The sequence below is a fragment of the Oncorhynchus keta genome, chromosome 34, assembly GCF_023373465.1.
Source record: "Oncorhynchus keta strain PuntledgeMale-10-30-2019 chromosome 34, Oket_V2, whole genome shotgun sequence".
NCBI classification, from domain to species: Eukaryota; Metazoa; Chordata; class Actinopteri; order Salmoniformes; family Salmonidae; genus Oncorhynchus; species Oncorhynchus keta.
In genome coordinates this window covers 66678836-66700805 of record NC_068454.1, presented here as the reverse complement: position 1 = coordinate 66700805, position 21970 = coordinate 66678836, and the positions used below count along the sequence as shown (strand labels likewise).

The 21970-nt window shown below is 46.7% G+C and overlaps 2 protein-coding genes and 2 long non-coding RNA genes across 13 annotated transcripts; 2 read left to right on the top strand and 2 right to left on the bottom strand.

Annotated features, from left to right (window-relative positions):
- Positions 1 to 47: 47 nt before the first annotated feature.
- On the bottom strand, positions 48 to 5543 carry LOC127915185 (uncharacterized). The gene is made up of 3 exons (XR_008090491.1): positions 5433 to 5543; positions 5197 to 5227; positions 48 to 500 (listed from the first exon to the last, which is right to left on the bottom strand). It is a non-coding gene; the product is annotated as an uncharacterized LOC127915185 (long non-coding RNA).
- On the top strand, positions 1130 to 4339 carry LOC118377035 (endonuclease domain-containing 1 protein-like). Its single transcript, XM_035763857.2, has 3 exons — positions 1130 to 1753; positions 2312 to 3073; positions 3340 to 4339. Exons 1-3 carry the CDS (start codon positions 1436 to 1438, stop codon positions 3889 to 3891), a joined length of 1632 nt encoding a protein of 543 aa, XP_035619750.2. The 5' UTR covers positions 1130 to 1435; the 3' UTR covers positions 3892 to 4339.
- Positions 4453 to 21316, top strand: LOC118377034 (valine--tRNA ligase-like). The gene is given in 30 exon segments (XM_052494482.1): positions 4453 to 4636; positions 5466 to 5815; positions 6043 to 6186; positions 8486 to 8684; positions 9424 to 9548; positions 9713 to 9788; positions 9928 to 10028; positions 10138 to 10265; positions 10567 to 10731; positions 10841 to 10922; positions 11107 to 11226; positions 11321 to 11429; positions 11583 to 11671; positions 11818 to 11908; positions 12031 to 12155; positions 14787 to 14890; positions 15069 to 15227; positions 15664 to 15754; positions 15854 to 15959; positions 16044 to 16114; positions 16611 to 16739; positions 16830 to 16934; positions 18671 to 18818; positions 18918 to 19045; positions 19225 to 19380; positions 19508 to 19732; positions 19874 to 19985; positions 20136 to 20311; positions 20491 to 20640; positions 20796 to 21316. Coding segments are annotated over 30 exon segments (4017 nt in total). The 3' UTR covers positions 20865 to 21316.
- LOC127915184 (uncharacterized) lies at positions 12081 to 13115 on the bottom strand. Of its 10 annotated transcripts, none has more exons than XR_008090490.1 (5): positions 12741 to 13115; positions 12617 to 12678; positions 12462 to 12585; positions 12215 to 12245; positions 12117 to 12183 (listed from the first exon to the last, which is right to left on the bottom strand). It is a non-coding gene; the product is annotated as an uncharacterized LOC127915184 (long non-coding RNA). The 10 variants fall into 10 exon arrangements; XR_008090484.1 differs by having other exon boundaries at positions 12617 to 12709; positions 12772 to 13115; XR_008090480.1 differs by having other exon boundaries at positions 12617 to 13115.
- Positions 21317 to 21970: the final 654 nt, after the last annotated feature.

Here is a 21970-nt window from a genome sequence, read left to right as displayed (position 1 = left end):
GTTTATGGTTGACACCGATTGTTGGTCATTAGCCAGTCAGCGTTTCTCAACGAGTTAAGAATGCATCCAACTGTTATTTACGACTTGACAACTGGTAATTAGTACCTTCCCACTTGGTTATGAACGCAGCATGTAGCCCAACCCAAAACTATCACACCCAAAAGCCATGCAGCTGTTAGTATGGAATGCATCCAAACAACCTAAATCTACAGACAAAGGAAATAATGAGTGTCTTTGCTATAGACTAAGAACTGTGTCTGTGAATATAATAAGGAACAGTGTGACACTGTCGGAAAATGAATTATGCACTGATAAAGATTTTTCTTGGTGGAAAATACACATGTCAAACTATTAGCCTAATCTCCCTCAGATGTGCATTGATGTGTAGCCTAACCCATAAAAGGAATTCTCCTACCTGACTGTCAGGCCCAAGGGTGCACTGAAGACTCCATGTGATCCCAGTCATAACACGTAGCAGGACAAATCTGGTTTGTGACCCCCTATGTCAGAGTTCACATAGGTGAAGAGCTTAATTATTATGCTCTCGTCTTTCCTCTCTTGTCATCTCACAGAGATTGCAATGGATTGAATTGGATGACTCCTATCAATTTGAGAGTGGATACATTTCCCCATTTCCCTCAGCTTTACCAAACCAAGTGGCCACTGAAACACAAAATCTAAAATAATTTTGTCTTTATAGCAGAGAAAATGTAATTCAGTCAATAGAATCTACTTTGGAACATTGGTGGTGGATAGATATACTGTGTGATATTCAACACTAGGCCACTGCTGTAAAATATACCGCTGTGGTTTCACTGTGCACCCTAATAGTGCATGCATAAGCACTCAGCTAAAATAAAGTCAGCACTTTCTAAGAGGTGTGTGTTTTACCAGAGAAAATGAGCCATTGAGCTGTCAATCAGACAGCCAAACCTTGTGGAAACATTGTTTGGGAATGCAGACTTACAGGTAATAGGAACCGGTTACTGGGTGTGGGTCTGCTGTGTGTACCTAACAGTAATGAGAGGTAAAGGTGTAACCAAAAAGATCTATGAAAGAGAGGAAGGAGGGAGAGCCAGGTAGAGGTGTAGCTAGAGGGAGAATGTGTCTGTGTGAGGGAGGGAGGGACGGAGGGAGAGTGAGCTTGTCAATGAGGGAGGGAGAAGCAGAGTGTAAGCAAGACTGTGCCCAGACACAGACAGCACAGCACACACAGTCCAAGGAGAAAGACATGGGTGGAGACGCTGACAGGGTGGAAGAGAAAAAAGAAGGGAGAGATTGAGAAAGGGATAGAAGAACGGCATACCAGAGATTCCCTGGCTGTCAACCCTAGCTACCGGCCATTATCCTCTCCCATCTGCGTAGATACAGCACAAACCTCTGGATTATTTACCAGCCTCTCTCTCTGTGAGTGTGTGGGATTGCTGAGTTCACCATGCTGCTGCTGCGGTGGTGTCCTGCTGGTGTCAGTGTCAGTACTGCAGGGTGGGCAGGGTGGATCTGGCTGGGGCTGACTCTGACTCTGGAGCTGTCTCTACCAGTCACGGCACTATCAGAACCAGACCCAGGCTTCTCCCTCTGCAGACAGAGCTTCTACAGACAGACCCCTCCCCTGGGCCTCTCAGTAGGTGGGGGGCCCCTCCTGACCCCCCTCTGTCACAGGCTGCCAGGGGGACAGTCGTTCGCCACGCTCTACCACCCGACCTGTGACGCAGCTGTTTACTCTGCCTTTCATCTCAGCCAAGGATGGGGGGTAAGGGAGGATTATTTTATTTCTATGATGTGGAAACAGTGGAATCATTGTCATGCATGGACTGCGTAAGCACTACCTTGTACAGTTTAGTGTACATTCTCAACACAATCACACAGGTTATAGCGGACATGATCAAACCAACTGTATACCACACTTTTCCTCCAGTTGTTTTACAATAATGTTTTTGTGATATGAAACTTGTTCAAGTGAAAGGAAACTCTCGTCCTGTAGAGGCAGTCAACTTACTGTTGATATCAACATTCCATGCAAACCTGGCCTTGTTAAAACAAGTCAGAGTGAACAGAAAGATGAATGTGAACAACAGTTTGATATTTGACTCAGATGTCTGTCAGGAGACAAGCTCCCTAACACTCACAAGACTAGAATGGTCTGCATGGTATATTATTTCTGCCATGACACCTGAGTAAAAGACGTCCTCCTCTATTTACAAACTGCATTGACACTAAATGTACTGTAATGCACAGTAGGCTTTACCCAAATAAGGGCCAAACATTAATTAATCATGATGTTAATACTAATTGCAACCTATCTCCTTAGACAGAGAAGGAGGAAGAGGATGCCATAGGGGAGGAGAAAGAGGACGAAGGGTCCCAGGTGATGACCCCAGCCCTGCTCCAAGGGGATGTGGTGGGGGGTAAACCCCAAGCTCATTCTGACTCTCCCCTCCACCAGTGGGGCTCCCTGGCCAGAGAGCTGATCCAAAGCAGCATCCTGCCCCAGTGTGGCTCCACAGGGGGCCAGCTCTACGTCCTGACAGGAGCCACAGGGCTCAGGCTGGGGTCCGGGATGGAGGAAGGTGGGGATGGGGGGTGTGAGGCTGGGGTGCAATGGTCTGCAGTGTGCTGTGCTGGTCCAGAGGGACAGAGTGGGTTCAGTGTGGGGGTAGTGAAAGAGACAGGGGGAGGGGAGAGGGTGGTGAGTGTTAAGGAGCTGGAACACATGATTGGAGTGACAGATCTATTTTCAGAGGGTTGCGGAGAAGCAAATGGGGAAACGGAGGGAGACATAGTGACACTGCTCAGTGATGTGATGGTCGGAGTCGTAGAAAAGCAAAGAGCGATCGCAAGGCCAGACGCCATTGAGGAAACACTAGATGAGACTACTGACCGAAGCATAGAGGCACTACCTGCCGACACAGAACCTCTCATCACTCCTTCAGTGGACAACGAGACACTGGCTTCTGAGTCGGACACAGAGTCGTCCAGCAACCCTCTGGTGTATATCATCACCTCCTCTGTCTCCCTGCTCATGGCCCCTCTACGCCCTGTAGTCTCCACACTCATTGGGATCCCTGGACAGGTGATTAATGATGGAATGCAATACTGTGATTGAATTGAATTGAATTTATTTTGTGTAACAGACATATTAAACAAAATGTACAAGGTGGACTCAGAGGATATCACTTGAAAGTATTAATTAAAACGCTCGTTTCCAAAGTGGTCCTCGATGGTAAAAACAATAACACATGATGGATCCATATCCTTTTATGTTTTTGATCACAAAAATATGTTTCTGTTATAACAGACAATATCTTGTAACAGAGCATATCTCCTCTCCTCGCCTAGGTGGCCTTTGTCCTACAAGAAGACCTGGGGGTCCTGTCTGCCCTGCCAGGCGACATCCTTTCTGTGTTCTACAACATGGCGTCTGACCTGGTTTCTGGGGTCGGCTCAGTCACAGGCCTGATACTTGGTGTGGGGGAGATGTGCTTCTCTACCCTGTATTGCATTACAGCCCCACTGGTGGGCTCCCTGTTCACCAGCTGCCAGGACGGGGTCACAGGGGTGGGCACCCTGGCCTGGGATGGGGTGGGCATATTCAGGGGGATTGTGGACCGTGCCTGGTGGGTGTCCAGGGTGGTCGGGGACCAGGCGTGGGAGCAGGGTGGGGGGTTTGTGGGGTCGGTGGTGTCTGAGATGGGAGGGCAGGTGAAGGCAGTGGGTGGGGGAATGGGGAAGCTGGCGTGGAGGTGTGGGAATGGGGTGGGAAACGTGGTGAGGTTGGCAGGAGGGCTAGTAGTAGGGAGCACGGAAACGGTTGTGGAGAATGTGATGGAGGTCTTTGGGCAGGACCAGAACTGTGGATGGTTTGGGTCTACAGAGAATGTTCATCAATAACATTGCAGATTTATTGCAAACCTTGGAAATTGTGTATCTTGTTCTTATAAAGTATGTAAATATGCACCAGATAGCAAGAGGGAATTGATGGGAACACCACAATGCCAATGTCTCTTGCTAAGCTGTCTTAATATAAATGCATAGTTAGGCACACAACACATGTTCATGTGTTTTGCTCCCTAAAGTAGATTACTTCTACTTCTACTACTTCTTAGTTGTAAAGAAGCAGGATCCCAAAAGACTAAAGCTGAGATGAATGGTGTATATGTCAGAAAGTGAAGCTGGGTAGCCCCATGGGTGTGCTGGCCATTTGATCAATTACAATATGGTATTATTTTGGGGAAACATGCTTTGACTGTGTGAGTTCATATGGTAATATGTTAGAATTGATGTTACTTTATGAACTATATGCTTGCTTGATTAAAAAAAGGATAATTGATTGATCACACCCACTCAGACTAATGCAATTTATTCATTTGTCTATCAATATATTTGGCCTTAAAGCTGGATAGTTTTCATTTGCACATTCATAACACTGCAATAATTGGTCTGAGTGAGAGTATGGACAAATGTCATTGTCAATTCGGAAAAGGCATTTTTACAGGCCGTCTTGATGTGGCAGAAATGAATCTGACCAAAGCGTCCTTCGAACCAAACATGTGCGCAACATTGCGTAAGACGGCCGACTCCTTACACTGCTTATCTGGAACTCATGAGTTGACGTCCCTTTCTTATTCATTCAAAGGTATGGACAACTTTTGCAAGTGCCATTTAGTTTAAAATGATGTATTATATCAAACGTTTGTTTACGTAATTAATGGTGTCCATGCAGGCGAATAACTACCACTTTTTCGGTAAAAATCAGAGGGATGGGGCTGGTGAAGTGTAACAACTCTCAAATTCATAGATGGAGCTATGGATGCAAGGACTGACCATTCATGATCTCAACATGATAGTTTAAAAAAAAAAGTATTTGTTTACATTTAGCTAACGTTACTTTGGTTACAAACATTGGAGTAAAACAAGCTTATATGTTGGGTTCTGATGGGCTACGACCATTGAACGAAGCTCATGAGGCATTTAGCTATGTTATATTTTTCAAGAATGAATGGGTACATATAATTTATTTACAATAAACTTCCTTCACCATGGAGTAGAGGTTAGTCCGCTAATGGTTAAGTTAGCTAGCTAGCCTGTTAGCATGTATTTTCTGTTTGACAGGTTAGTTGCACTAGAAAATATTGCATGAGTCGATGCGTAGCTATCTGCGCACATCTCTGTTTGTGGAACTGTCTGTTTACTCACCATATTTTTAGCTAACGTTAGCGTTTGTTACCTGCAAGAGATGTCACGTTAGTATAGCATAACATAAGTTAGCATAAACAAACATGCCCAAAACAGTAACGGTACTGCCTACTGTTATGTAGCTAGCCTGCTAGTTTTAGCTGAGATTGGATGACTTGTGAAGTGGTTTGCATCCAATAGTCTGTACTATTTCATGAAGCCTTATATATTGCCAGCCATTATATTGTCTGACATACCCATCTCCGTTATCATTCTCCCCCCTTTCCTAGGGATGGCTTCGCTCCACATCTCCCACCACCCTGATGACTTCAGGAGCCTCATGGCCCTGGTCGCTGCAGAGTTCTGCCCCTCTCGGCCCTGCACACTCATAGAGGACCCTCCTCCCTCCCTGGCCCTGTGCTCTCGCCCCAGCCTGGTGCTGGGCTCTGGGGGAGGTGAGGTGCTCTCTGGGGCCAGTGCTGTTGCATGGTACCTAGCCTCTCAGGGGAAGAGGATAGGGTCGAATGTTAAGCAGGAGAGCCAGGTGTGGCAGTGGCTCAGCTTTGCAGACAATGAGCTGACTCCTGTGTCCTGTGCTGTGGTGTTCCCACTGCTGGGGGTGATGGGAGTGGATAAGAAGGTGAGGGTCTCACCACTGGCAGCAACCCATGCAGTCACAAACACAAATAGGAGTATAATGGTGAATATTTGCTTAATTTCAAATGAATTGGACTATGGGAGTGATTGAACAATGACAAAGCAAGTAGAGGGAACACTAATCTGGAATAAAACACAGCCCAAGACTAATTCCTGTGTTAACATTGTTGATTACCAATTGTTTATTCTGATTCTGATGATTCTATGCAGCTTCAGCAGAGTTCTCATGCTGAGATGATGCGCGTGCTATACGTTCTAGATAGGAACCTGGAGCCTAGAACATTCCTGGTGGGAAACAGCCTCACTCTGGCCGACATCGCTGTGGCAACTGCAGCACTCCTGCCCTTCAAATACGTGAGCCAAGTCTTTGTTAACATTTATCTTATATGTATATCCTCTTCCTCATTCTTTAAAGTTAGGAAGAAGTGAAAGTACTTGTCTTCTGTTAACAGACTGTCTGGTAAGTGACTGCTGGGGTGTGTTTATTACGTCTTGCAACAGAACATGTTTACCGTTTAAGAACTAAATGGAAGCAAATGGAGCACGCAGAACAAAACGGGGGGCCTACCTGCGTTTGTCCTATAGAAACACTCGTTTTCGTTGTATAAAACATTTTCCATTTGGAGGAAACCGTTTCTCTTGCAAAACGTTTTGCAACAGACAAAACATTTAGCAACAGAATTGGTGTAATGAATAATCAAATCAAATCAAATTTTATTTGTCACATACACATGGTTAGCAGATGTTAAATGCGAGTGTAGCGAAATGCTTGTGCTTCTAGTTCCGACAATGCAGTGATAACCAACAAGTAATCTAACTAACAATTCCAAAACTACTGTCTTATACACAGTGTAAGGGGATAAGGAATATGTACATAAGGATATATGAATGAGTGATGGTACAGAGCAGCATACAGTAGATGGTATCGAGTACAGTATATACATATGAGTGTGTAGACAAAGTAAACAAAGTGGCATAGTTAAAGTGGCTAGTGATACATGTGTTACATAAGGATGCAGTCGATGATGTAGAGTACAGTATATACATATGCATATGAGATGAATAATGTAGGGTAAGTAACATTATATAAGGTAGCATTGTTTAAAGTGGCTAGTGATATATTTACATAATTCCCATCAATTCCCATTATTAAAATGGCTGGAGTTGGGTCAGTGTCAATGACAGTGTGTTGGCAGCAGCCACTCACTGTTAGTGGTGGCTGTTTAACAGTCTGATGGCCTTGAGATAGAAGCTGTTTTTCAGTCTCTCGGTCCCAGCTTTGATGCACCTGTACTGACCTCGCCTTCTGGATGATAGCAACAGGCAGTGGTTCGGTGGTTGATGTCCTTGATGATCTTTATGGCCTTCCTGTAACAACGGGTGGTGTAGGTGTCCTGGAGGGCAGGTAGTTTGCCCCCGGTGATGCGTTGTGCAGTCCTCACTACCCTCTGGAGAGCCTTACGGTTGAGGGCGGAGCAGTTGCCGTACCAGGCGGTGATACAGCCCGCCAGGATGCTCTCGATTGTGCATCTGTAGAAGTTTGTGAGTGCTTTTGGTGACAAGCCGAATTTCTTCAGCCTCCTGAGGTTGAATAGGCGCTGCTGCGCCTTCTTCACGGCGCTGTCAGTGTGAGTGGACCAATTCAGTTTGTCTGTGATGTGTATGCCGAGGAACTTAAAACTAGCTACCCTCTCCACTACTGTTCCATCGATGTGGATAGGGGGTGTTCCCTCTGCTGTTTCCTGAAGTCCACAATCATCTCCTTAGTTTTGTTGACGTTGAGTGTGAGGTTATTTTCCTGACACCACACTCCGAGGGCCCTCACCTCCTCCCTGTAGGCCGTCTCGTCGTTGTTGGTAATCAAGCCTACCACTGTTGTGTCGTCCGCAAACTTGATGATTGAGTTGGAGGCGTGCGTGGCCACGCAGTCGTGGGTGAACAGGGAGTACAGGAGAGGGCTCAGAACGCACCCTTGTGGGGCCCCCGTGTTGAGGATCAGCGGGGAGGAGATGTTGTTGCCTACCCTCACCACCTGGGGGCGGCCCGTCAGGAAGTCCAGTACCCAGTTGCACAGGGCGGGGTCGAGACTCAGGGTCTCGAGCTTGATGACGAGCTTGGAGGGTACTATGGTGTTGAATGCCGAGCTGTAGTCGATGAACAGCATTCTCACATAGGTATTCCTCTTGTCCAGGTGGGTTAGGGCAGTGTGCAGTGTGGTTGAGATTGCATCGTCTGTGGACTTATTTGGGCGGTAAGCAAATTGGAGTGGGTCTAGGGTGTCAGGTAGGGTGGAGGTGATATGGTCCTTGACTAGTCTCTCAAAGCACTTCATGATGACGGAAGTGAGTGCTACGGGCGGTAGTCGTTTAGCTCAGTTACCTTAGCTTTCTTGGGAACAGGAACAATGGTGGCCCTCTTGAAGCATGTGGGAACAGCAGACTGGTATAGGGATTTACAGTTGAACTGTAAAGCTGACGTCACACAAAGCAATCCATATGCAATTTCTGTTGCAGATTGCAAGTGACATCATCTCAAGCAACGTTGGTGATACGCAAAGCAACTCGACTGAAATTGCATGCAACATCCAATGTAAGATCTTCCTGTTTCACATTGTTTGAACTCCAATAGCATTCCTTTTATTATGTCATACTAGGCCTTGGAGCCATCCAACAGGAGAGCCCTGACGAACGTGACCAGATGGTTTCTGACCTGTGTCAACCAGCCTCAGTTTGTTAAGGTCCTGGGACAGATCTCTCTGTGTGAGAAGATGGTGCTCGTCACACCCAAACCCATCGTTGCTCCTGTTCCTGCTGCTAATGCTAATCCAACTGCTGATGCCAACGCTACCAATGGTAAGAGGCTTAGGCCATGTCTTTGACTGTGAGAAACTCGTCTGGTAGTATGTGTTAAAGACGCACTATGCAGAAATTGCTCCCCCATTTTCTGGTTGCTAAGATTCTAATAGTGCGCCTAACTTCAGTTTATATAACATAACAAGCAAGTATAGTGTAGAGAATCATTGTACCATCTAAACCGCTGTGAAATATATATTTTCCATAAACAAAAACATTGTATTTACAGCTGTTTGAATCCGGTGTACAAAAAACAAAAGTAAAATACACAAAAACTAAACTTGAGAACAGGGAGCATAGAAATAGTGAAAGTAGAACAGATCTACCACTTCTTAGACATGCTTTCGATGAGAATGGCAGATCTACAACACAAATTTCTCTGAATTTGGTTGGGTCGCCCAAAAAGTAAAACAATAAAACAATTATAATAATTATGAGTTGACTCGTATACCTGCAAAGTTGCTTGAGATGATGACATTTGCAACCTGCAAATGTAAGAGAAATTCTGGCCTAGTTTCTTTGTGTGAGATCAGCTTTAGATTGAAGAATAACTTTATTATCCGGAAGACCAACGGTGTCTTCTTGTTTGTTTTCACTACATTTGGCATCTTATCAGTTAGTTACATTAGAGGAATATTTTCTGGATACATAGCTGTGTGTGTGTGTGTGTGTCAGCTTGGGTTTGTTTGTGTGTGTGTGTGTGTGTGTGTTATTCTCAGAAGTGTGTTCTCTCACTCAGGCAAACCAAAGACAGAAGCTCAGCTGAAGAAGGAGGCTAAAAACAGAGAGAAGCTGGAGAAGTTCCAACAGAAGAAGATGGAGGAGAAGAAAAGGCAAGAAAAGAAACTGGCACCCCCGACAGAGGTATGAAGATGGACAGGTGGCTGGTTTCATTTCTCATTTTCCCTGTTGCAAAGACCATTGCTGTGTGGATCAACTTGAACCCAACAAGATGATGATGATGATGACAGTTTTCAGTAAGTGTTTTGCCAATAGGTCTCATCAGTCTCATTCTGGTCTCTCTCCAGAAAAAGGCCAAACCAGAGAAGAAGGACCTGGGAGTGATCTCATACGACGTCCCCACCCCTCCTGGAGAGAAAAAAGGTGCTTATTAACCATAGAATTGGGAATTTGAATAATTTAATAGGATCTCTATTATTATCCATGTATAATCCACCACTCTCTATTATACTCAAGTCTGTGTGTGTGGTGCATATTAAACTCCTATCTCTCCCTGTGTCAGACGTCCTGAGCCCCCTGCCAGACTCATACAGTCCTCAGTACGTGGAGGCAGCCTGGTACTCCTGGTGGGAGAAGCAGGGATACTTCAAACCTGAGTACGGGGTGAGACTGTCACTCTCTTTATGTATTTCATAGTTTATGAAATGTGACATTTAACCAGCCCATGGCTGAGGTCATAATCAAGCTATTATGATGTTCTTATATTCTTCAGTGGAAGAGTATCAGTGAGCCTAACCCCCGTGGAGTGTTCATGATGTGTATCCCTCCGCCCAATGTGACGGGATCTCTTCACTTAGGCCATGCCCTAACCAACGCCATCCAGGACTGTCTGACCAGATGGTAATGGGATTCTCTATCTGATTACACCAACCTGCTCTCTCCCTTTGAGCAGTTTTTATTTTCACATCCTTTCACCAGTCTCACTCTATATTCTTTCTACCAACCTCTCACACTCTCCCTTTCTCTCTAGCCGTCTCTCTCTCTCGCTGTCTTGCTTTCATGACTCTACGTGTCCCACTTTTCTCTTCACCTCTCTCAACATTCATGTTTTGTCCCATTTTCAACATTCTGGAGTGCTGTAATCTAGTTCTGTCCTTATCGCAGTATGATGGTTCATTTCCTGTTTCCTCCTTCTCCCCAGGCACCGTATGCGTGGTGAGACGACCCTGTGGAACCCAGGCTGTGACCATGCGGGCATCGCCACCCAGGTGGTGGTGGAGAAAAAACTGATGAGGGAGAGGGGCTTGAGCCGTCATGACCTGGGGAGAGACCAGTTCATCCAAAAGGTCTGGAAGTGGAAGAACGAGTGAGTGGTGGGAGTGGAAGGACAGAGGGTTTCAAAAGAAAGAACAATAATAGAAGAGAAAGTAAGAGCTAGAGTTCCTCTCTTTCTTCCTCCCTGCGCTGTGTTGTAGGAAGGGAGACCGTATCTACCACCAGCTGAAGAAGCTGGGTTCCTCTCTGGACTGGGACAGAGCCTGCTTCACCATGGACCCTGTGAGTTTACTATCGTTTACATTACCTTACACTTAACGTTACATTACCTGTCACCTTTTACTGTGTCATCCTGGACAACATATGAGAGCTTTATTAGTCTAATACATAAAGTACTATGTCTAGACTGAGCCTTTACTAACGTTATAATGTTCCCAACACTAAACTATTGTGACTCCCTCTCTAGAAACTGTCCTATGCAGTCCAGGAGGCGTTCATTCGTCTGCATGAGGACGGCGTAATCTACAGGAGCAAGAGGCTGGTCAACTGGTCCTGCACCCTCAACTCTGCCATCTCGGATATAGAGGTATGATTCTGTTGTGAAATGTTTTAAACCGTTTTTGAAACGTCCATTCTGTTGCATACCATAATGAACACTCCCATGATGCTGTGTTGTCCAGGTGGATAAGAAGGAGCTGACTGGCAGGACTCTGCTGCCCGTGCCTGGCTACAAGGACAAAGTGGAGTTTGGAGTACTGGTCTCCTTCTCCTACAAGATAGAGGGATCAGGTAAGACCGAGAGAAAGGGGAGAGTCATTTTGGGCTGGGGAGGTACAGGGACACGGCTTTATCTTGAGTGTTTCTGTCAATTATGTTAATTGCTCTCTTCCATTTTTTTCTCCCTCCATTTTTGTCTTCTCTTATTAAATGTCTCACTGTCAGATGAGGAGGTGATTGTGGCGACCACTCGTATAGAGACCATGCTGGGAGATTCTGCTGTGGCCGTCCACCCTGCCGACCCCAGATACCAGGTCTCTACAACCCACACACACCCTGCCGTCTCCACAACCTGCCAATACATGTGTTCTTTGGAAAAAACATTTATAATGTTGTTTTGATGAATGTTTTTGCATTCTAATTGAGAACTAACAGGTTTTGGTTTATCTGTGTGTCTCAGCACCTTAAAGGGAAGATGGTGCTTCATCCCTTCTGTGACAGGATGATGCCCATTGTGTTTGATGAGTTTGTGGACATCAACTTTGGAACTGGTACTAACTATGCTGTGTGGCCATGTGTCTGTCCTGGGCTAGTCTGGTGACCCAAGGAATAGTGGGATACTGTTAGTTTGTATGGTTGAGATGTACGGAACCTTTCTCTCTCTCTCCACTAGGTGCTGTGAAGATCACCCCAGCCCATGACCATAATGATTATGAGGTTGGAAACAGACACAACCTGGCCTTCATCAACATCCTGGATGAGAACGGCCTGCTCATCAACGTGCCGGCTCCATTCTTGGTACAGTACACTCCCACTACTTCTTCACCTGGTACAGTACACTCCCACTACTTCTTCACCTGGTACAGTACACTCCCACTACATCTTCACCTGGTACAGTACACTCCCACTACATCTTCACCTGGTACAGTACACTCCCACTACTTCTTCACCTGGTACAGTACACTCCCACTACTTCTTCACCTGGTACAGTACACTCTCACTACTTCTTCACCTGGTACAGTACACTCCCACTACATCTTCACCTGGTACAGTACACTCCCACTACTTCTTCACCTGGTACATTACACCCCACTACTTCTTCACCTGGTACAGTACACTCCCACTACTTCTTCACCTGGTACAGTACACTCCCACTACTTCTTCACCTGGTACAGTACACTCCCACTACTTCTTCACCTGGTACAGTACACTCCCACTACTTCTTCACCTGGTATGGTACACTCCCAATACTTCTTCACCTGGTACAGTACACTCCCACTACTTCTTCACCTGGTACAGTACACTCCCACTACTTCTTCACCTGGTACAGTACACTCCCACTACTTCTTCACCTGGTACAGTACACTCTCACTACTTCTTCACCTGGTACAGTACACTCCCACTACATCTTCACCTGGTACAGTACACTCCCACTACTTCTTCACCTGGTACAGTACACTCCCACTTCATCTTCACCTGGTACAGTACACTCCCACTACTTCTTCACCTGGTACAGTACACTCCCACTTCATCTTCACCTGGTACAGTACACTCCCACTACTTCTTCACCTGGTACATTACACCCCCACGACTTCTTCACCTGGTACAGTACACTCCCACTACTTCTTCACCTGGTACATTACACTCCCACTACTTCTTCACCTGGTACGGTACACTCCCACTACTTCTTCACCTGGTACGGTACACTCCCACTACTTCTTCGCCTGGTATGGTACACTCCCAATACTTCTTCACCTGGTACGGTACAATACTTCCCTGGTACTTCTTCGCCTGGTACGGTACACTCCCACTACTTCTTCGCCTGGTACGGCACACTCCCACTGCTTCTTCGCCTGGTACGGCACACTCCCACTGCTTCTTCGCCTGGTACGGCACACTCCCACTGCTTCTTCGCCTGGTACGGCACACTCCCACTGCTTCTTCGCCTGGTACGGCACACTCCCACTGCTTCTTCGCCTGGTACGGCACACTCCCACTGCTTCTTCGCCTGGTACGGCACACTCCCACTGCTTCTTCGCCTGGTACGGCACACTCCCACTGCTTCTTCGCCTGGTACGGCACACTCCCACTGCTTCTTCGCCTGGTACGGCACACTCCCACTGCTTCTTCGCCTGGTACGGCACACTCCCACTACTTCTTCGCCTGGTACGGCACACTCCCACTACTTCTTCGCCTGGTACGGCACACTCCCACTACTTCTTCGCCTGGTACGGCACACTCCCTTCGCCTGGTACGGCACACTCCCACTACTTCTTCGCCTGGTACGGCACACTCCCACTACTTCTTCGCCTGGTACGGCACACTCCCACTACTTCTTCGCCTGGTACGGCACACTCCCACTCCCACTACTTCTTCGCCTGGTACGGCACACTCCCACTACTTCTTCGCCTGGTACGGCACACTCCCACTACTTCTTCGCCTGGTACGGCACACTCCCACTACTTCTTCGCCTGGTACGGCACACTCCCACTACGTCTTCGCCTGGTACGGCACACTCCCACTACTTCTTCGCCTGGTACTTGCACACTCCCACTACTTCTTCGCCTGGTACGGCACACTCCCACTACTTCTTCGCCTGGTACGGCACACTCCCACTACTTCTTCGCCTGGTACGGCACACTCCCACTACTTCTTCTGGTCACTCCCACTACTTCTTCGGGTACGGCACACTCCCACTACTTCTTCGCCTGGTACGGCACACTCCCACTACTTCTTCGCCTGGTACGGCACACTCCCACTACTTCTTCGCCTGGTACGGCACACTCCCACTACTTCTTCGCCTGGTACGGCACACTCCCACTACTTCTTCGTGGTACGGCACACTCCCACTACTTCTTCGCCTGGTACGGCACACTCCCACTACTTTTTCGCCTGGTACGGCACACTCCCACTACTTCTTCGCCTGGTACGGCACACTCCCACTCTTATTCGCCTGGTGACGGCACACAGGCACTGACTTCTGCCTGGTACACTACTTCTTCGCCTGGTACGGCACACTCCCACTGCTTCTTCGCCTGGTACGGCACACTCCCACTGCTTCTTCGCCTGGTACGGCACACTCCCACTGCTTCTTCACCTGGTACGGCACACTCCCTCACTACTTCATCTCCCTGGTACGGCACACTCCCACTGCTTCTTCGCCTGGTACGGCACACTCCCACTGCTTCTTCGCCTGGTACGGCACACTCCCACTGCTTCTTCGCCTGGTACGGCACACTCCCACTGCTTCTTCGCCTGGTACGGCACACTCCCACTGCTTCTTCGCTGGATCTTGTCTTCATGCTGTCTTAGTAGTTGTGGTGTGTTGTCACTCTTCTTCTTCCTTTTCCTCCTTGTTGATCTGTGAGGTAACTTCCTCTCTGTTTTTCTCTGCCTACCTCCTCTCTCTCTTATCTCTCACTCTCTCAGGGTATGAAACGTTTCGAAGCAAGGAAGGCTGTGATACAGGCTCTGAAGGACAGAGGCCAGTTCAAGGAGTCCAAAGACAACCCTATGGTGGTGCCTGTCTGCAGGTGTGTTACGATCAGTCCACATTACGAGCACATCAACACAGTCTAGTCAATGTGCGTTCCTTTTTTCAGCTTCACGTGCATCAGTGGACAAAATGTGGTCACGTCTGTGTGGGAGCTTGTTAGTGAGAAAGTTATGGTTTTGAATAGTATTGAATGTGAGTGTGTTTCTCCTCCCCAGTCGTTCTAAGGACATAGTGGAGCCCCTGTTGAAGCCTCAGTGGTATGTGGACTGTGCTGACATGGGCAAACAGGCAGCTGACTCTGTCCGGGAGGGAAGACTCAAAATCATCCCAGACCACCACCATAAGACCTGGTTCAACTGGTTGGACAACATCAGGTAGGTTTACTCTGCACCCCTCCCTCCCAGTCCCTTTCTCTCTCTCCATCACCTCTATCCCCTCCATTCCCTCACTCGATCACCTCCATCTCCTTTCTGGTTCTGTTTTCCTCTTCCTTCTATACCTCTTTTGTCATCAGTCTTTTTCCTCGCTGTCCTTCCCGTTCTACTCTTTAATGTGCTCCATCTCTCTACGCATTAGAAGGTGACACGCCACACTCTCTCCATTATAGAAATCAGGTGTATTACAGATCCTGGTTAGATCCCTAGTTAAAAACAGGGAGCACCTCTACTCCAGCACCAAACCCCTTTTCTTCTTTAGTGTCACCAGTTGTGCTTAGGTTTCCTCACCCCTCTTCACTCTCTCCTTCCTCACCCTCTTATTTCTTACATATTCACTTGAACTCATCCATCTCTCGTTCTCCCTCCCTCCCAGGGACTGGTGTATCTCTCGTCAGCTGTGGTGGGGTCACAGGATCCCAGCCTACTTTGTCACTGTGAACGACCCTTCAGTCACACCAGGAGAGGTGAGATCTGTTTCTCTCTCATTTTCTCAGTGTCATTTTAAGTCACACCTGTCCTAACAACCCATGTCCCATCTCTCTGGCTTCCTGCTTGTCCTCCAGGACATGGATGGTCATTACTGGGTGAGTGGGAGGACAGAGGAGGACGCCAGAGATAAAGCTGCCAAGCGCTTCAACGTCTCCACTGACAAGGTCACCCTCAGACAGGGTAAGATCTTCTCTCAAATGATGATCATTTACAGTGGAATGGAGTATTCTGCCCAGTGATTTTTGTTCACTTCCTGTGTTACAGATGAGGATGTCCTGGATACATGGTTCTCCTCTGGTATTTTCCCCTTCTCCATCTTCGGCTGGCCCAATGAGGTGATGCTGTGTGTGTGTGTGGGTGCGTGTGTGTCTGAGGCTGTCTGTGTATTAAAGTTAACAGAAGTTTTCCATAGTTCCTGTTTTGACGATATTGAATGTGTGGGTAAGATGTGTCTAGAGCTGAGTGTGTGATACCCTCTGTGTGTAATACAGGTTTTCCTCTCTGTCCAGACCCAGGACCTGAGTGTGTAATACAGGTTTTCCTCTCTCTGTCCAGACCCAGGACCTGAGTGTGTAATACAGGTTTTCCTCTCTCTGTCCAGACCCAGGACCTGAGTGTGTAATACAGGTTTTCCTCTCTCTGTCCAGACCCAGGACCTGAGTGTGTAATACAGGTTTTCCTCTCTCTGTCCAGACCCAGGACCTGAGTGTGTAATACAGGTTTTCCTCTCTCTGTCCAGACCCAGGACCTGAGTGTGTAATACAGGTTTTCCTCTCTCTGTCCAGACCCAGGACCTGAGTGTGTAATACAGGTTTTCCTCTCTCTGTCCAGACCCAGGACCTGAGTGTGTTCTATCCAGGCAGCCTGCTGGAGACTGGTCATGACATCCTGTTCTTCTGGGTGGCCCGCATGGTGATGATGGGCCTCAAACTGCCCTTCAGAGGTGGGGCTCATTTGGAAGTAATCACCTGCCTCTGACCAGTGTAGCATGTCATTGATTACAGTGGGGACAGCCTGTATAGTAATGATAATGGCTGTGTTTGATACTAGGTGTACCTCCATGCGGTGGTGAGGGACGCCCACGGGAGGAAGATGAGCAAATCTCTGGGGAACGTCATCGACCCCCTGGACGTCATCACAGGCATCTCTCTGGAGGTAACACACCGTGCTCCCATGGGGGGTGTTGTACTGTCTGCTTATTAAGCAGCTATTCCAGGCTCTATTGAGGCCCTTTATCTGTCTCTCCTCGTGTTGCTCCCTCAAACTGAGCTGAGTAGGGTTCGGAGGTATCCACGTTTTCTCACCGTCATAGCGTTTCTATACCATACTGGGGTACAGTATTACCGGAAATGCACACAAGGGGCACAAAACAAGTTAAGCAACAGGGCTCTTGATCCAGTAGGGGATTGAATGTAACCAATAAGCTTGATCTTGCCACAGCTAGAAAGTTAGTGAACCAAATGTATAGCTGGAGCCGTGAGCTAGATGTCATTTATTTGACACATCTTGTGTTTCTAAAGCAGTGGCGTAGCACACACCCCCCAGCTGAAATACCCCGGTATACAGTATAAACGATGTATCGCTCATGCCGAGAGCTGAGTCAGCCCTCTAGAGCAGTGGCCACCAAACTTTTGTCAAGGTCACTTTCGTAGTCAAAAAGCAAGCCGATATCTACCGCTATGATTTAGGAAAATAAACAACATTTAACCCAATAAAATCTATTCTGTAGGAATGAGGTTTGTGCAGTAGGTCTAATACATTATCACAGCATATTGGCTTCATTCCTGGCCTGCCAATATAGTAATTCTCAGACCATATTATATTAAGAAAACTCTAGCTTTGCTAACAAAATAGATCAGTCTGAGCAGTACTTGCGAGGCACAACTGAGCATAAATTTAGATAATTTGAAAATATTTAGCTTTTTTTCCCCTACTGGACTATGGTACCTGCATCTATCTAATGGTCTTGGTGCTTTCAAGACAACTGAAGAAGAGGTCAAATCATGATGTCAGGGATCTAGAAAAAAAGAAATCCCAATCAGATCTCGTTTTCTTCCTAGTTCCCTGTGGTTTTGAACACTACATTAGTCTCGGGGGAGGGAGAGAGCAGCAGAGGATCCATCTCTCACGTCTCTGCTCTATTCCTCGATATTAAAATGGACATGATGAGCTGCTAATAATAATACAAATGCAGGGCTATCGAGACACTTGGCTACTAATTCATTACAGCACGAGTGGAAATTGGGAGAAGTGCGTTTTTTGTTGTAATAGTGTCGAATAAAAATAGCGTTGACAGAACTGAATATACACTTTGACATGAACTCACTCATAAAAACAGCAGCTCTTTGATGTATGCTGTGACAGTCTCTGTGGTCATAGTTTTATGAACTCTCCTGTAGGTTTGGATCAAACTGCTGTATCCGGGGTCGTGGAAGCTGTAGGCATGGTGATTTGAGCTATCTGAATGGCCAGCGCAATAAGCACACTAGATTTAGCCACAGTTCTCCGGGTCTACTGGGTAGGCGAAGAGTGTCTTTTCAGACAAATGAAAATGGGAACACTTTGCCTACCCGGCAAGTGCACCTACCGCCAACAGCGCAACACAATTTATTTTAAAGGAGCGGAAGCCTTTTTCTTTGGTGATCGACTAGGAGTGCCTTGAAGATTGTCTGGTTGGTGACCACTGCTATACAGGGCTCTGGGGACAGGCAGCACATACGCTTACTATATCAGGTGGATTGAGGAACCAACAGTGTCTCTTGCTGCGTTGAATCAAAGTGTCATGCATTTATGTTGTCACAAAGCTGTTGAACTGCAAGTGTGGTTAAGGACCTAGAACGAAGCACCAGGACACAGAGAGATGTCTTTGCTGACTCTTTGTGTGTGTGCAGGGTCTGTACACCCAGCTGCAGGACAGTAATCTGGACCCAGTAGAGGTAGAGAAGGCCAAGCAGGGACAGCAGTCTGACTACCCCACTGGTATCCCAGAGTGTGGCACAGATGCCCTCCGCTTCACCCTATGTGCCTACACCAGCCAAGGTACCACTCACTACTGCCATCTAGTGGTGTGGCTGTGTCCATGTTTTTATGGTTGGCATGCCATGTACCCACCACCACTACCCTTTCTAACTCTCTCAGGCAGGGACATTAACATGGATGTGAATCGTATCCTTGGTTACCGTAATTTCTGTAACAAGCTGTGGAATGCTGTGAAGTTTGCCATGAGAACGCTGGGAGGCAACTTTGTTCCTTCAGAGAAAGCCCAGGTGAGACGTATCTTATTCAGTGTGTGCTTACTGCAGTGTCATGCCCATGTAAATGAAGGAAAATAAAGTTGCTTAGAGAAAATGCTCTTAATTTGATAGTGAGTGAATACGTGTCTTTGTATGATAACATGGTGTTTAGTTTTATATCTCTGTAAAATGTCCAATTCTCCTCATGTCAGCTGTGTGGGGAGGAGAGCGTGTCAGACCGGTGGATTCTGTCCCGTCTGTGTTCTGCTGTGGGTCTGTGTAATGCAGGGTTCCAGGCCTATGACTTCCCAGCTATCACCACAGCCATCTACAACTTCTGGCTCTACGAGCTCTGTGACATCTATCTGGTGAGTCTGTTTGTCTGTGAGGGTGGTGTATGTGGGATTTTATTTTATTTATATATATTAATATATTGCCACTCCTTAACTTCCTGCTCCCAACCTCCATCCACACCTACCTCCCTCACCCCTCTAGGAGAGTGTGAAGCCAGTGTTCTCCAGGGCGGAGGAAGACAGTGGGTCTCAGAGCCAGGCTGTCGTCTGCAGACAGACCCTGTTCACCTGCCTGGAGACCGGCCTGCGTCTCCTTGCTCCCATAATGCCCTTCGTGGGCGAGGAGCTCTACCAGAGGTTGCCACAGTGACGATCCCAGGATAACCGCTCTAGTATCCATGTCACACCCTACCCTGAGACTAAGGTGGTGAGGAGAGAGATTCGAGGGATGGAATTTTATATTGATACACTGAGTACACTGTATGTCAGTAAAATATGCCCTGTGGTTTGTGTTGACTGTAATTTGTGGTTTGAGGTTGTCTGACAGTCATCTCTGTGTGGTCTCTAGTTCTGCTGGCATAGTGAGGACGTGGACCGTCAGATGGAGTTTGTGATGACCGTGGTCCGTACCATCCGTTCACTCAGGGCCGACTACAAACTGACCAAGACACGCGCCGATTGTGAGTTCATATATGACCACAAGCTGACCATAAGCACTGTACTATATTTACTACTTAGTTATAGCAAGGGTGTATGATTTAGTCTACTTTGGTGACTAGAAAGAACACTTCTCATAACCATATTATAGCCCTAATCACCTCCCTCCCCAGGCTACCTCCAGTGTATAGACAGTGAGACGATGTCTCTGGTGGAGCAGTACAGTCTGCAGATCCAGACCCTGTCTCTATCCCAGACCATCCAGCCCGTCCCAGCCACCGGGGCCATCCCAGAGGGCTGTGCTGTGGCTATTGCCTCCGACAGGTGCACCGTCCACCTCATGCTCAAGGTAAGAGGTCAATTTTACAGGCTTCAACCGCACATTATTCGGTGTTGTGATTAGTATACACTGTTAGCCAGAGTCATCTGATGACTGTGTGCCAAACAGACATCTGTTTCTTCCCTAGTGAAATTGTTTAACTTTTTCCTGTTTCTACAACTACGTTTCCGTTTCAATCTCTCTCCCAGGGTCTGATAGACTTGGAGAAGGAGGTGGCCAAGCTGACTATGAAGAAGGGAGAGCTGGAGAAAACGATGGAAAAACTGAGAAAAAAGATGGATAAGAGTGACTACAAGGAGAAGGTGCCTGTTAAAGTACAGGATCTGGACGCTGAGAAGGTAAGAAGGGGGAGAGAATGTTATTACTCAGATTTTGGAAAGTGGGGCATTCCCACAGTAAAGACGTTTTGCTTGGCTCTGCTTGTAAAGTGAGATTATCAGCAGCTTCTGAAGTGTGTGGTGACCTGTGATTCTGCTCTCTAACCCTCTTCCAGCTGCGTCAGAGCCAGACTGAGGTGGAGAAAGCAATGGAAGCCATAGACAACTACAAAAGAATGGTGTAACCTCTGTCCCCTTTTACATTTCTTAAAATAGTGAGCTCAGAAAGTATTGTGACTTGTTTTGGATTTGAAATGATACAATGACAACAAATTAAATCTAAATTTCTGCACTTTAACCTGAAGGTATTTTCATCCATATCGGGTGAACGCCGCCATGATTACGAATGAGAAATTTAGACATGACTTGTGCCTAACTTATCATTATACGCAATCATGGTAGAATCCATATGAATGTTCTATTCTTATTTACAATAAGTGACTCCAATGACAGTTCATTTCTATTGGACACAAAATATTCTGAAACATAACCCCCCCAATATGAATGAAAATACTGAAGTTAAAGCTGACAGTCTGTAATTTAATCCAAAACAACTTTCACTGTATTCCCCCTCCTGTTATCATGTCACAAAGGATTCTCTGCAGGGAAGTGAATAAAGACCTTATATTAGACAGGCCGGGAACTTTGTCCTTGCTGCCATTCTTGTGAAATTTAGGTTTAGGCGTTTTTTCCTGAGGATGTGACCTGATATGGAAAACCTCAGGGCCTGGAACTTTGAGTTATGGTCAGGGGAAAAAAACATGTAAGATAAATGTCAACATTTTATTAAACACTAAGAGCATTATCAGGAAAAAGCTTTGTTCATAATGAGTGAACAAACAATGTAGGGCTTTAAAGTGAGGATGGCCTGGCTATATTTGTAAAAAGTAGATCTGTGTGTCTAGGCTTAATCTGAGGCTATCAAAGCCAATGAAGACCTCATTCCTTTAAGATGCATCTTTACTTCCTTGTAGTAGTGTAGTCAAAGGCAATAAACACGGAACCCAAACCAGCTGCATGCATGCGCCAACATGCATACATTTGTTGTCCCCCCACACCAAACACATTAAAATATCAAAACAAACAACCAATTACATTAATTTGTGGACAGGTCGAAAAGCATTAATGGCAATTCATAAACATTTGACCTGAAATGGTCCTTGACAACTAATCCACACAAAGGTCAACAGAATCGTTTCGAGTCATCTCTCCTCCTTCTAGGCTTAAATTTATGCACGATGGCAGACAGTTTGGGTCCTGTGTAACTTCTATTTAACCTCTCGGCAACACA